Here is a 13,538-nt window from a genome sequence, read left to right as displayed (position 1 = left end):
GGATGTCTTATTTGGGTTGAGTCATGCTGGAGTTCTGAAACTGTCTGCTATCTGAATTTCAGAATCTCTTGGCGTGTCTGGAAAGTTCTCCTTCATAATCTCATGGAGAAGAGACTCTGTGCCTTGTGAAGCCACTTTGTCGTTTTCTGGGAACCCTATAAGACGAATATTGGTTTTCTTCGAATTATCCCAGAGCTCTCTGAGAGAGTGATCTGTTTTTCTCCTCCATTTCTCTTCCACTTTGAGAGTTTGGGAGCATTCGAAAGCTTTGTCTTCAATGTCAGAAATCCTTTCTTCTGCTTGCTCCATTCTGTTACTGAGGGATTCTAGTGTATTTCTCAGATCTTTGAGGGCTGCAACTTCTTGTCTCAATGTGTCAAAATCTTCGGTCATTTGGTCTTTGAATTTGTTGAATTCTTGAGATATCTTTTGCGTTACTGCTTGGAATTCTAATTTGATCTTATTTGCTATCCAGATTCTGAATTCGATTTCTGATATCTCAGCTATGTGTTTGTGCATGGGATCTTGTGCTGTGTCTGCCCCATTGATCCTTGTGGGAGTTGATCTTCTCTGATTATTCATATTGCCAGAGTTTTTCTGTTGATTTCGCCTCATGATTGTTTTTCACTGTTGCCTCTGGCTGTCCTCAGAGTTGGGGAGGTGTCTCTCCAAGATTAGACCCCAACAGGATCACTCTATTGTTGCTGGATCTTTGTAGGGAGTGACCCTGTGTAGTTCCTCTGGGCCTGTCCCAGCCAGGGAGTTCTGGTTGTGGAAGCAGCTCTGGAGTGTGACACACTTGGATCCAGCAATAGGGTGAGAGGTGGTGTGCACGGTTCTGGGAGTGCCTAGTACCCAGTGACTTTGGCACAGAGAGCCCAAGTCTCCAGCAGTCTCTGGCCAGGAGAAGGGCTCTGCTCCGAGGCAGGGAGGGCTCCAGAGGGCACGTGGCTACCAGAGTCCCTGGCCAGACAAGCGGGCCAGTGTGGAGGAAGGGAGGGTACAGGAGGGAGGATGCAGGGTTGCGCGGCTCCCGCAGTTCCTGATCAGGACATGCAGAGGCCCGGCAGGTGTGGGTTGAAGGTCTGGGGTCATAGCGCAGCTCTTATGGAGGTCCGGGTGGTGCCAAGCCCAGGAGTTTGAAGTTGCTATGAGCTGTGACGCCATGGCACTCTACCCAGGGCAACAGCCCGAGGCTCCAGTGTGCCAAAACCAGTCTCACTGTGCCCCTGAGGGTTAAGGCTGTAAGGCAGCTCAGTCCCCGCCTTTAGGCTGCTTAGTCACTAGGTTACTAGCTCCCGCCCAATCCTTGCTCTGCGACCCTGAGGGCAGAGCTTGCTGGGGCAGTTCTCTCACAATGGCTCCCTGCAGCCCAAAGTGGAACACTATTAGCTCTGTCAGGCTCAGCGGCTCAGTCTGGGGCCCTAGACAATGCCCATAGTTTTCTGCACTCCTGCTTAAGCTCTCCCCAAGGAAGTTCAACTGAGTGCCAAGTCCAAAAACACTGAAACAGTTCACAGGTAAGGCCTTTCCGGTTTGCAGTCTCACTGCTGCTTGTACTTATGGCTGCCGGCATGATTAGGTCCATTGAACACACGCAACCACTTGCCAGTTTTCCACTGTTTTTGTCCTCCTCTTGGGGTCCAGAAGTCCCTTGCTGACTTCCTGTATCCTGAAAGGGATGATTATAGGCAGATCCCACCAGCCAGAAATGCCTGGAGTCTTATCTCCCCAGACTCACCGTGCCCAGTTGCAGGGAAGCTGTTACTTGGCCACCATCTTGCTCCACCTTCCCATGATGTCTTCTTTAAAAACTGTAAACATTTATCTTAAGGTCGGAGACCGGAGATTCAGTAGACAGTCAACCAGGTTGGGTCCAGCCGTACCCTGCTCACTGCGCCAGATGTTGCTGTCCAGTGGCCTAGTCAGAGACACGGAGGTAGACACTGCAGATGAAATGAATGATTTTTTAAGGGATGGCTGGTGCTTGCTCAGGCACAGCAGCAAATGGCTGTTCTCGTTCACATTCTCCCATTCTTTGAGTATTAAAGCAATGATTCTAATGAATTAACAGCTTGTATCTTCCAGTATTCTTTCCTTTGAATGTAATTTCTTGATAAACATTCTAGCGTATAGTACCTGAGAAGATTTGGTAAGAGAAATAGTTCTTAAAGATGTAATCTGGACTAGGCACAGTGCTTAGAACTTTGGGAGGCTGAGGTGGGAGGATTGCTTGAAGTCAAGAGTTCAATATCAGCCTGAGCAACCTAGTGGTACCCTATCTCTACAAAAAAATAAAAAATTAGCTGGGTGTGGTGGTGCACAACTATAGTTCTAGCCACTTGGGAGGCTGAGGCAACAGGATTGCTTGAAGCCAGGAGTTTGAAGTTGCAGGGAGGTATGATGATGCCACTGAGTTCTAGCTTGAGCAACAGGGCAGGACCCTGTCTCAAAAAAAGAAAAAGACTTTATGTCTGATTATTTGTGAGGAAACATCCTAAAGCTCTTATATTTATACATCCATGTAGTTTGAGGGTTTTTTGTTTTTGTTTTTTTGAGACAGAGTCTCATTGTTGCCCTTGGTAGAGTGCCATGGCGTCACAGCTCACAGCAACCTCAAACTCTTGGGCTTAAGCCATTCTCTTGCCTCAGCCTCCCAAGTAACTGGAACTACAGGCACTACCACAACACCCAGCTATTTTTAGAGACAAGGTCTCACTCTGGCTCAGGCTGGTCTCGAACCTCTGAGGTCAGGCAGTCCACTTGCTTCAGCCTCCCAGAGTGCTAGGATTACAGGTGTTAGCCACCATGCCTGTCTGTTATTGTTTTTGTTTTGTTTTGTTTTGTTTTTTGAGACAAGAGTCTTGCTCTGTTGTCCTGGGGTTGAGTGCTATGGCATCAGCCTAGTTTACGGCAACCTCAAACTCTTGGATTCAAGTGATCCTCTTACCTCAGCCTCCGAAATAGCTGGGATTACAGACACCCACCACATCGCCTGGCTAGTTTTTCTATTTTTAATAGAGATGGTATCTTTCTGTGGCTCATTGGCCTTGAACTCCTGGGCTCAAGTGGTCCACTCACCTCAGCCTCCCAGAGAGCTAGGATTACAGGCCTGAGCCATTGTATTGGGCCTTAGTTTGAGTTTTTATAGACCACTAAGTGTAAGACTATGAAAAGGCTGCTAGGTATTCATAATTAAAGCATTGTGTGTCTTCTACTCTAAGCCATCTACTTTTTCAAATTTTTTTTCAGGTATATGCCCTCAACTATTAGTAATATAGTGGTGAAAGAAGGACCAGCCATAGAGGTGGATTTTTCCCTCCAGCCAACTGTAACTAAAGTAATCTCTGACCCGACTGAGGCTGTGGCAACTGCTAGCACAGTTGCTGTACCTAATATTCCTCCTGGAACATCATCTTCTCAGCAACCAATTCAGCCAAAAGACTTTCACCATCACCATTTCCCTGATATGGAAATCTTCTTAAGAAGGTTTGCGAATGAATATCCTAACATCACTCACCTTTATTCATTGGGAAAATCAGTAGAGTCAAGAGAACTTTATGTGATGGAGATATCTGATAATCCAGGTGTCCATGAACCAGGTAATTGGTATGGTTTTATGCATAATTAATTAATCAGGAGTGCCTCTCAAAACTTCTATATTACTATGTTTCATCCAGAAAGGTCACCTGTACTATGTATAATTGGAATTAAGAAAACCTAACTAAAATTTAAAACAAGAGAAAGAAAGAAAATGTAACCCTTTTCTCAGAAAAGAAAAAAAAAATCCATTTGATAATCCATATTAGAGAAAATATTTAACATGTGAATAGATTAGATTTCTTTTGCTGATCGTATTTTTATTTTCATATTATGTGGCATATATATGCTTTGAGCATGCTCAAATGTATGTATTAATTAGTAAGGAAGCTATTTGATAAGAGATTTGTGAATGTTTTTCCTTCTTCCTTTGGCAAAATAAATGTCTCCTTAAATTTTTTTGTTCAGGATTTATATGTGTTGGGGAAAAAAAAAACAGAGGACTATGATAATTGAAAAGAGAAAGAAGTCTTCAATTTAATTATTTTGTTTGGGCGGTGCTTGTGGCTCAAAGCAGTAGGGCACCAGCCCCATATGCCAAAGGTGGTGGGTTCAAACTCAACCCCGGCCCAAAACAAATAAAAAATAAAAAAATAAAAAATAATTATTTTATTTGCAGGTGAACCAGAATTTAAGTACATTGGAAATATGCATGGCAATGAAGTGGTTGGAAGAGAACTGCTATTGAACCTTATTGAATATCTTTGTAAAAACTTTGGAACAGACTCTGAAGTCACAGATTTGGTTCGTAGCACTAGAATTCACCTTATGCCATCCATGAATCCTGATGGCTATGAAAAGTCCCAGGAAGGTAAAGTATAGTCTGGTTGTTTCCTGGAATTTCTTCCTATTTTTTTCTTGTAATTTACCATGGGTTTGGCTCTTGTATTCTTATAAAATAGGCCAGTCCATTCAACGATTGTGTGATAAAGTTTAATATTTAATGGCATTTTCCACTTGGTAATGACTTATATTTACTAAAAATTGTGGATAATTTTAAAAAATTATTTCATTTTAATAGTATTTCTTATTAAATTTTTATATTGGGAACTTATTTCATAAGTGAAAAATCAAACCAGGTGTCTTTTGAAGTTAGTACATTTTAAACCTGCTAAACTATTGATTTCCTATTCTTCTGCCTTCTCTGGGCAAGCCTATTTCTTCTGGGGCAATATAGCCAGGGCTAGGAGAGCCAGTTTACACAGGTCACCTTATGCAGAATACTAAAAGAGCAAAAATCCATCTTCTCCTAGCCCACGATTCTTTGCAAGCAATGCTAGCTGTGAGTAAACTAGGCAGTACAGTCTGATATGCAGTCACAGGACTTACTGACCTAACCACTGGAAGAATCAACTGGTCATTAGTACCTAGAGGCTCTCTTGAACAAATAAATTGGCTCAAGCTAATCCTTATATGCATACATATTATTCAGATTCTTTCCCTGTGGACCTCATTCTTTGTTAGCTTCACAAATCCCTGCTACATCTTCCCCAAACCTTTCAGAATGGTGGAAATAATTACTACTAGTGAGCCATGTGATTCAGGTTTTTTGTTTGTTTTGAGACACAGAGTCTTGCTCTGTTGCCTGGGATAGAGTGCCATGGCCTCAGGCCAGTTCACCTCTACCTCAAACTCCTGGGCTCAAGCAATCCTCCTACCTCAGCTTCCTGAGTAGCTGGGACTACAGGTGCCCATGATGATGCTTGGCTAAGTTTTCTATTTTTAGCAGAGACAAGGGTCTTGCTTCTGCTCAGAATGATCTTCAATTCCTGAGTTCAAGCAATCCTCCCATTTGGCCTCCTCAAGTGCTAGGATTACATATGTGAGCCAATTTTTTCATTCACTGGCAATTTTTCTCATTATGACAATAGTAGGGCTCCCACTCTTTATTAAAATGAAATATGCACAGTTAAATTGAACTCTTTCTACCTTATCTGTTTAAACATCCAACTCTATTCTTGCTAACTTTACTTTTTTGTAATAATTTTAATATGAACATACCACAGTTTTCTTCTTTTTCTTTGGTCTTTTTCTTACCATGTCTTAATTTGCTTTATATATGTACAGATAGAAGTATAGAGTCCTGCACTGATGAGTAATTCCTACTCAACATTATGATCATGCCACTGTATGTGGATTATTGACAGTTGAGCAGTGCTTTAATATACTTTGCGCAATTGGATTTGTTTTGTTTTCACAGCATGACCAGAGGGTGAAAATAGTTTTACCTCTCTGTTCAGAAAATCTGGAGACAAATTTTTTTAAATGCACAATATAAGAAAGATAGGTTTTAATCATAGTATAACTGTGAAGCCTGATGTGTTCATGTGTTCATATTTACCTTTGAGATAGGATAGCTGAAGTAGTATGAGTTGGATTAAAATGTAAGTGAAAATGGCTTAAATTTCAATCCTTTGTCATACAGGAGATTCAACAAGTGTCATTGGCAGAAATAACAGCAATAACTTTGACCTGAATCGCAATTTTCCAGACCAGTTTGTTCAGATCACAGATCCTACCCAACCAGAAACTATTGCTGTAATGAGTTGGATGAAGTCCTATCCATTTGTACTGTCAGCAAACCTGCACGGAGGTATGTCAACTTTGTATTTCACTGATTAGTTCTGGTTATGAGCATTTGAAACACTAGTGGAATTTTTTATGTTTATCATCTTAAGCTTTCTTAAAATGAGTATCCTATGGCAGAAAACATTAAAGGTCTTTTCGCATTACTTTTTAGGCCAATTTCCTGGCTGTTTCCCCCCTTTCTTTCTCTCTTTTCCTCCTGTTGTCTCCACCCCCTTTCTCCTCTCTTCTCTCACCTCCGTCTTTCCCTTTCACCTCTCTTCTTCTTTTCCTCTTCTCTATTCTTCCCCTCTTTCTCTTCCTCCTCTCAGACTTCTTCAGATATTTTATATTTATCTTTCACATTAGGAACTTGACAACACTATCTTTGTTATTCATAAAAATTGAACAATTACAGATCTGAATGTTTAGTCTTATTTTTTCCCTAAAGTTTAATAAATTCCTTTATGTAAATTTAGATCTGGGTAGTCTCTTATCTTTTACTTGCTTTATCTTCAACACATTGCCACACTAGAAAAAAAAAGTTTTTTCCTTGGTGCCACAGTGTTTTATTAGGTCTAGATAGGTTATGAGACATGTGAGTTATATATGCTTCATAAGGCTTCACAACAAGCATAAGTTAAATACAACTCATGTGGCAATTAATGTGTTAACTGCAGCAAAGTGGCCCCATTGTCATGTAGTCTCTGAGCTTATACACCTCCATACAATTGAGCAGGAATGGGTCAGCTCAAGAGTTTGATTAAAAATTATTACAGGCTTGGTGCCCGTAGCTCAAGTGGTTAGGGCACCAGACAAATACACCGAGGCTGGTGGGTTCGAGCCCAGCCTGGGCCTGCCAAACGACAATGACAACTGCAACAAAAAAATAGCTGGGTGTTGTGATGGGTGCCTGTAGTCCTAGCCACTTGGGAGACTGAGGCAAGAGAATCGCTTAAGCCCAAGAGTTGGAGGTTGCTGTGAGCTGTGAAGGCATGGCACTCTACTGAGGGTGACAAAGTGAGACTCTGTTTCAAAAAAAAAAAAATTATCAGGTGGCACCTGTGGCTCAGTGGGTAAGGCGCTGGCCCCATATACCGAGGGTGGCGGGTTCAAACCCGGCCCCAGCTGAACTGCAATCAAAAAATAGCTGGGTGTTGTGGCGGGTGCCTGTAGTCCCAGCTACTCGGGAGGCTGAGGCAAGAGAATCGCTTAAGCCCAGGAGTTGGAGGTTGCTGTGAGCTGTGTGATGCCACGGCACTCTACCGAGGGCCGTAAAGTGAGACTGTCTCTACAAAAAAAAAAAAAAATTATCACAGTGTCCAACTAGGGTTTTGTGAATGAGTGAAGTTATCAGTACCCAAGAGAATTGAAACATGTCCACATATAAAACTCACTTGTACACAAATGTTCATTCAATGTATAGTGTACATATTCATTAATGTTCAGTGTGCATGAATGTTCATTCAGCATTATTTATAATAATCAAAACCTAGAAACAACCGAAATAATGATCAGCTGATGAATGTATAAATGAAATTTGGTTTATTCATACAGTGAGATATTTGGCATGAAAAGAAATGAAGTAAAGGCTGGGCATGGTGGCTCATCTGTAATCCTAGCACTCTGGGAGGCCTAGGCAGGTGGATTGCCTGAGCTCAGGAGTTGAGGAGACCAACCTGAGCCAGAGTGAGACCCAGTCTCTGAAAACAGCAAGACGTTGTGGCATTCACCTGTAGTCCCAGCTACTCGGGAGGCTGAGGCAAGAGCATCACTTGAGCCCAAGAGTTTGAGGTTGCTGTGAGCTATGACGCAACAGCACTCTACTAAGGGTGATAAAGTGAGACTTTGTCTCAAAAAAAAAAAAAAGGCAAAATATTGATAATGCTGCAACATAGACAAACCTTGAAAACATTATGCTAAGTGACAGAAGCCAGTCACAAGAAACCACATATTGTATGATTTTATTTTTAGAAAATCTTCAAAATAGGCTCGGCGACTGTGGCTCAAGTGGCTAAGGCGCCAGCCACATACACCTGAGCTGGTGGGTTCGAATCCAGCCTGGGCCTGCCAAACAACAATGACGGCTGCAACCAAAAAATAGCCGGGCGTTGGGGCGGGCGCCTGTAGTCCCAGCTACTTGGGAGGCGGAGGCAGGAGACTCACTTGAGCCCAGGAGTTTGAGGTTGCTGTGAGCTGTGATGCCACTGCACTCTACCCAGGGTGATAGCTTGAGGCTGTCTCAAAAAAAAAAAAGAAAATGTTCAAAATAGAAAAATCCATAAAAACAGAGTAGATATAATAGTTGCCTTGGGATGGGATAGATACTACTGGGAAGGGAGGGAAGAAGAGAGTAACTGCAGGGTTTTTTTCTTTTTGAGTCATGAAAATTCTATAACTGTATAGTAATAACGGTTCTGTAACCCTGTAAATATAAGTGAATTATGTGGTATGTGAATTAAAAAAAAAAGAGTGACAAATGTTAGCACCAGGAAAAATAGGGAAGAAATTTAGTGTCAATGTTTGTTGGAATGTCCAAAAGAAGTATCATAGCTAAGATTTCATGGCCTGTAGAGTATACGACCACTTTAGAAGGACAGTACATATTTATGGATTTTTAGTTTTAGGAAATAAATTAAGATTCCCTAAAAATTGCTTCAAAAGATTGGCAGTAGTTGTAGAAAAACAAAACAAAAATCATAGTCGGTTCCCAAGAGTCAGATAGGAAATAATGAAGTAGCACCCTGGTTGACAAAATAAGTTTTTGTTTTCTTTTTAAATATTTTATGCCATGTTGGGTAGAAAATACTTCCATTTAGAGCATTAAAAATATTCTCTGAATAAGTCACATATCATTTTGGCTAAATCTAAAAAGTTAAAAATAGTTGTATTCCCGTGATAAGTCATAGATTTACAGATGTGGTCTCAAGACCTTGGCACCATGAGGGCTAGGCATCTTCAATCATGCAGACATCTTTTTTTCTGTGACATATTTTGTTTTCTCATTTTAAAGTCCTTAAATGGGTTTTGAAATCTTGGCAAAGAAATATAAAGGAGGATTTCTTGTATGCTGTAGGGAAGAAAAAACTTTCCCTTACCCTCTTAGGTTCTGCATTTGGAGCATGTGAATTAAGTTGGCAAAAGACAGCTACTCGGGAGGTAGCTGATCTTTTTACAAAGGGCAGAAAATTATGGAAAAGTGACTAGAGAAAGGAAAAGAGGGATGGGCTTCTAAGGGTGGTAAATTTGGTAAAGTGGTGGAAATATATGGGAGAAACTAGTGAAAGGTAAGGGTTATTTTGGTAGGGTTTGCTTGTGTAGACTCATCTTGGCATTGATACTGAGAATGTTCTCTTCTTTCTGGTGCTGGGAAGGTACCTTTCTCATGAGAAATTATGCCTCCCTTTAGGCAAAAAGAGGAAAGGCAGAGAGCCCTTCCTTCATCTTCTGTGTCTCAGTTGCCTTTAGCTCAAAGTAATTAATATGCCAAAGTGACATACTTTGGAGTGGTATTTTCTGATCCCCTTTACTGCCAACTTAATAACTTAGAAGGATTTTGAAAGAATATAGGGAAAAGCAAGATTCTTTTTTATAAACTACAATACTAAGGGTTTTTTTGCTGTTTTTGGCCGGGGCCAGGTTTGAACCCACCACCTCTGGTATATGGGGCCAGCACCCTACTCTTTTGAGCCAAAAGCGCTGCCCAATACTAACTTTTTTTGTTGTTGTTGTTGAGACAGGGTCCCACCCTATGCCCCTGAGCGGAGTGCAGTGGGCCTGGTAGCTCACCACAACCTCAAGACTCGGGCTGCGGGCACCCCACTGCCTCAGCCTCCTGAAGCCGCTGGGATTACAGATGCTCTCCGCAGCGCCCTGCTGGGTTTTTCCATTTTTTTCACCAGTCGGGGTCTCACTGTCGCTCAGGCGAGTCACGAAGTCCTGAGCTCAAGGGATTCCCAGCCTCCCACAGTGCTGGGATTACAGGCGTGAGCTACCGCGCCCGGCCCGATACTAACTTTTTTTATTGAGGTGAAGCTTATGTAATTCCAGAGACATTTAGTACATTCACAAGGTTTTGCAACTGCCACCTCTGTCTTGTTCCAAAATATTTTATTTCCCTAGAATAAACATACTAAACAATTGCTTCCCAAAATTGCCCTCTTTCCTCAGCTTCTTCTGGTAACCACCAATCTTTGTTCTGTATGGATTTATTTCTTCTGGATATTTCATAGAAATGGAATCACACAATGACCTTTTGTGTCTGACTTTTTTCACATAACATTATGTTTTCAGGTTCATTTGCGTGTAGCATATATCAGCACTTTGTTCCTTTCAGTGGCTAATATTTTTATGTATGTATACATGCATGTGTATATACATTTTTTAATCCACTTATTTATTGGTGGACATTTAGATTATTTCTACTTTTTGACTATTATGTACAATACTGCTATGAACACTGGCATACCAGTAGTTGAGTCCCTGTTTTTAATTTTTTTGGTATTACGTAGGAGTGGAATTAACATATAATTCCTGAGCCGCACTCGTAGCTCAGTCGGCAGGACGTTGACCTCATATATCAAGGGTGGTGGGTTCGAACCTGGCCTGGGCCAGCTAAAACAATAATGACAACTGCAACAACAACAACAAAAATAACCAGGCATTGTGGCAGGTGCCTGTAGTTCCAGCTACCTGGGAGGCTGAGGCAAGAGAATTGCTTAAGCCCAGGAGTTTGAGGTTGCTGTAAGCTGTGATGCCACGGCACTCTACCCAGGGTGACAGCTTGAGACTCTATCTCAAAAATAATAATAATATGATAATTCCATGTTTAGCTTTTTGAAGAACTGGTTTTCTACAGGGACTGAGCCATTTTACATCCCTACCAGCAATGTATGAGGGTTCAAATTTCTCCATGGCCTTGCCAGCACTTATTTTGTATTTTAAAATGATAGCCATCCTAGTGGCTAAGAAGTGGTACTCCATTGTGGTTTTGATTTGCATGTACCTGATGACTGATGACGTTGGGCATCTTTTCATGTGCTTGCTGGCCATCTGTATATTTTCTTTGGAGAAATACCTGTTCATGTCTTTTGCCCAATTTTTAATTTGGTTTTTGTCTTTTTGTGTGGAGGTGTAAGAGGTTTTTCTAAAAACATATTCTTAATACTATACCTTTAATAGCTGGTTTGCAAATATTTTCTCCCATTCTGTAGGTTATCTTTTTTTCTTTCTTAATAATGCCTTTTGATGCCTAAAAGTTTTTAATTTTAATTTTTTCTTCTTTTGTTGCTCATTGCCCTTTTGGTGTTGGTACTAATTATTTTGGAGATAGGCTATTTGGTAGAAGGACTTTAAGTCTTCTATGACTTTTGTGGGAAACTTTAGAAAATTAGCCATTTGAAAGACTGTACAAAGTCTGATGATTAAGTTCACAAACTCATCCTAGAAAAAGTGCTACATACCTCACTGTTGAATATCACTATGGTCACCTTCCAAGTACTCCCCTTGGGGAGACATTCACCTATGCTAGTTCTTAGTCTCCCTTTAAAGCAGTTTTGGAATTGTTTTTCTGGAATGACCATCATAGCTGTCATCATATGACATCTGACAATTAAGTTTGTAAACTTGCCACTGTGTGCTTACACTGGCAGCCCTGCACAAACACTGTGGTAAGTTCTCGTAACCTTGGTATATCAGTGTCTCACAGCGTATTGTGTCGACGTGTGGTGGTGTCTTGCTGAGTGGCATTCATTATTGTTGTGTGTTTTGACATATGACAACAGCTCTGATGGTCATTCCAGAAAAAGTTCCAAAATTGCTTTGGAGGGTAGACTAGGCAGTGGCATCAGTGCATGGCTTCCCGAGGGCAGCACTTTGAAGGTGACTGTAGTGACGTGCAGCAGTGAGGTGCGTAGCACTTTTTCCAGCCTGAGTTTGTGACTCATCTTTTAGACCTCATATTAAATAGAAGTTGATGCTGACTTTTTTCTGTTTGAATTTTTAGACATGGGTCATGTATCCTGGATGAAATGAAATGTTTTTGAGAAATTAAATTTGGGTATGAGGAGGTATTGAAACATACTTGTTCTTGTTAGCACTATTTTGAGGATAGAATGAACATAGTTTTTCTCTTTTTTTTTTTTCTGGGAATGTTTGCTGGTATTTTTATTATCGGATTGTTTCATCTGAATTCAAAAGTTGCATGTGGTTCATTACTTCCATTCCCATGAAGCGGTATGATAAAAAAGGGCAAAGATGAAAGGCTCAGTGGAAGGTAGAATAAGTGAACAGATGGATAAATGAAAGTAATATGACTTATAGAGAATAAAGGATTCAATCCTATGATGGGGAATAGTGGTGTGTGGCTTTTGCCTGAGAAGCACTCTAATTACCATGAAGAGAGTTGATATCATTTATATATTGAAAAGCATTACTTTTTTTGTTTTTGTTTTTGTTCTTTAAACATGAGACAGGGTCTTTTTGCTATATGGTGCAGGCTGGTCTTGAACTCCTGGGCTCAAGCAAATCTTCCCCTCTCAGCTTCTTAAGTTACAGGCAAGCACCACCACACCTGGCAACATCATTTTCCTTACCTTAGGTTGTGAAAAGTTAAATGATTAACTCCAGTTGAATAATTTCTAATATGACTATAAAATAGTAGCATTGTTTTCTAATGGAGAGCATTAAAAATTCTGAATAATGCTAATATGAATGTAAGATAAATATTTAGTGGGTATTTTAGTGGGTTAAGGCTACTTCTCATATCCATAAGACATTTTAATTTTAGCCTCTCTGTTTTAGATTCTACATCTGAGAAATAAGGAAGATAGATCAGTTGTACCTCATGAGTTTCTCCTTGTTTAATTATTTAATTTTATTTAATTAATTTATTTTTTTTTGTAGAGACAGAGTGTCACTTTATGGCCCTGGGTAGAGTGCCGTGGCCTCACACAGCTCACAGCAACCTCCAAGTTCTGGGCTTAAGCGATTCTCCTGCCTCAGCCTCCCGAGCAGCTGGGACTATAGGTGCCCACCACAACGCCCGGCTATTTTTTGGTTGCAGTTCGGCCGGGGCCGGGTCTGAACCCGCCACCCTCGGTATATGGGGCCGGCGCCCCACCGACTGAGCCACAGGCGCCGCCTATTTAATTTATTTTTTAGAGACAGTATCACTTTGTGGCCTAGGCTGGCATGCAGTGGCTATTCATAGGCACGGTCATAGTGCATAGCACACTATGGCCTTGAACTCCTGGGCTCAAGCAATCCTTCTGCCTCAGCCTCAGAGTAGTTGTGACTGTAGGCACATACCACCTTACCTAGCCTTTCTTCTTATTTTAAAATTCCATGACCTTAAATATATCTGAATTTTACTA

General features: G+C 41.1%; 1 protein-coding gene across 1 annotated transcript in view; it reads left to right on the top strand.

Moving 5' to 3' along the window:
* The window catches only part of CPD (carboxypeptidase D), an 87,920-nt gene that overhangs the window by 41,434 nt on the left and 32,948 nt on the right, over window positions 1-13,538 (top strand). The window contains exons 5-7 of the mRNA XM_053570867.1: window positions 3,253-3,602; window positions 4,220-4,411; window positions 6,026-6,193. Coding sequence (XP_053426842.1) covers window positions 3,253-3,602; window positions 4,220-4,411; window positions 6,026-6,193 — 710 coding nt within the window. The remainder of the gene's footprint in view (window positions 1-3,252; window positions 3,603-4,219; window positions 4,412-6,025; window positions 6,194-13,538) is intronic.

The sequence above is a fragment of the Nycticebus coucang genome, chromosome 18 (assembly GCF_027406575.1).
Source record: "Nycticebus coucang isolate mNycCou1 chromosome 18, mNycCou1.pri, whole genome shotgun sequence".
NCBI lineage: Eukaryota > Metazoa > Chordata > Mammalia > Primates > Lorisidae > Nycticebus > Nycticebus coucang.
The sequence above is the reverse complement of the archived record's forward strand: the minus strand, read 5'-3'. Positions and strand labels throughout refer to the sequence as shown.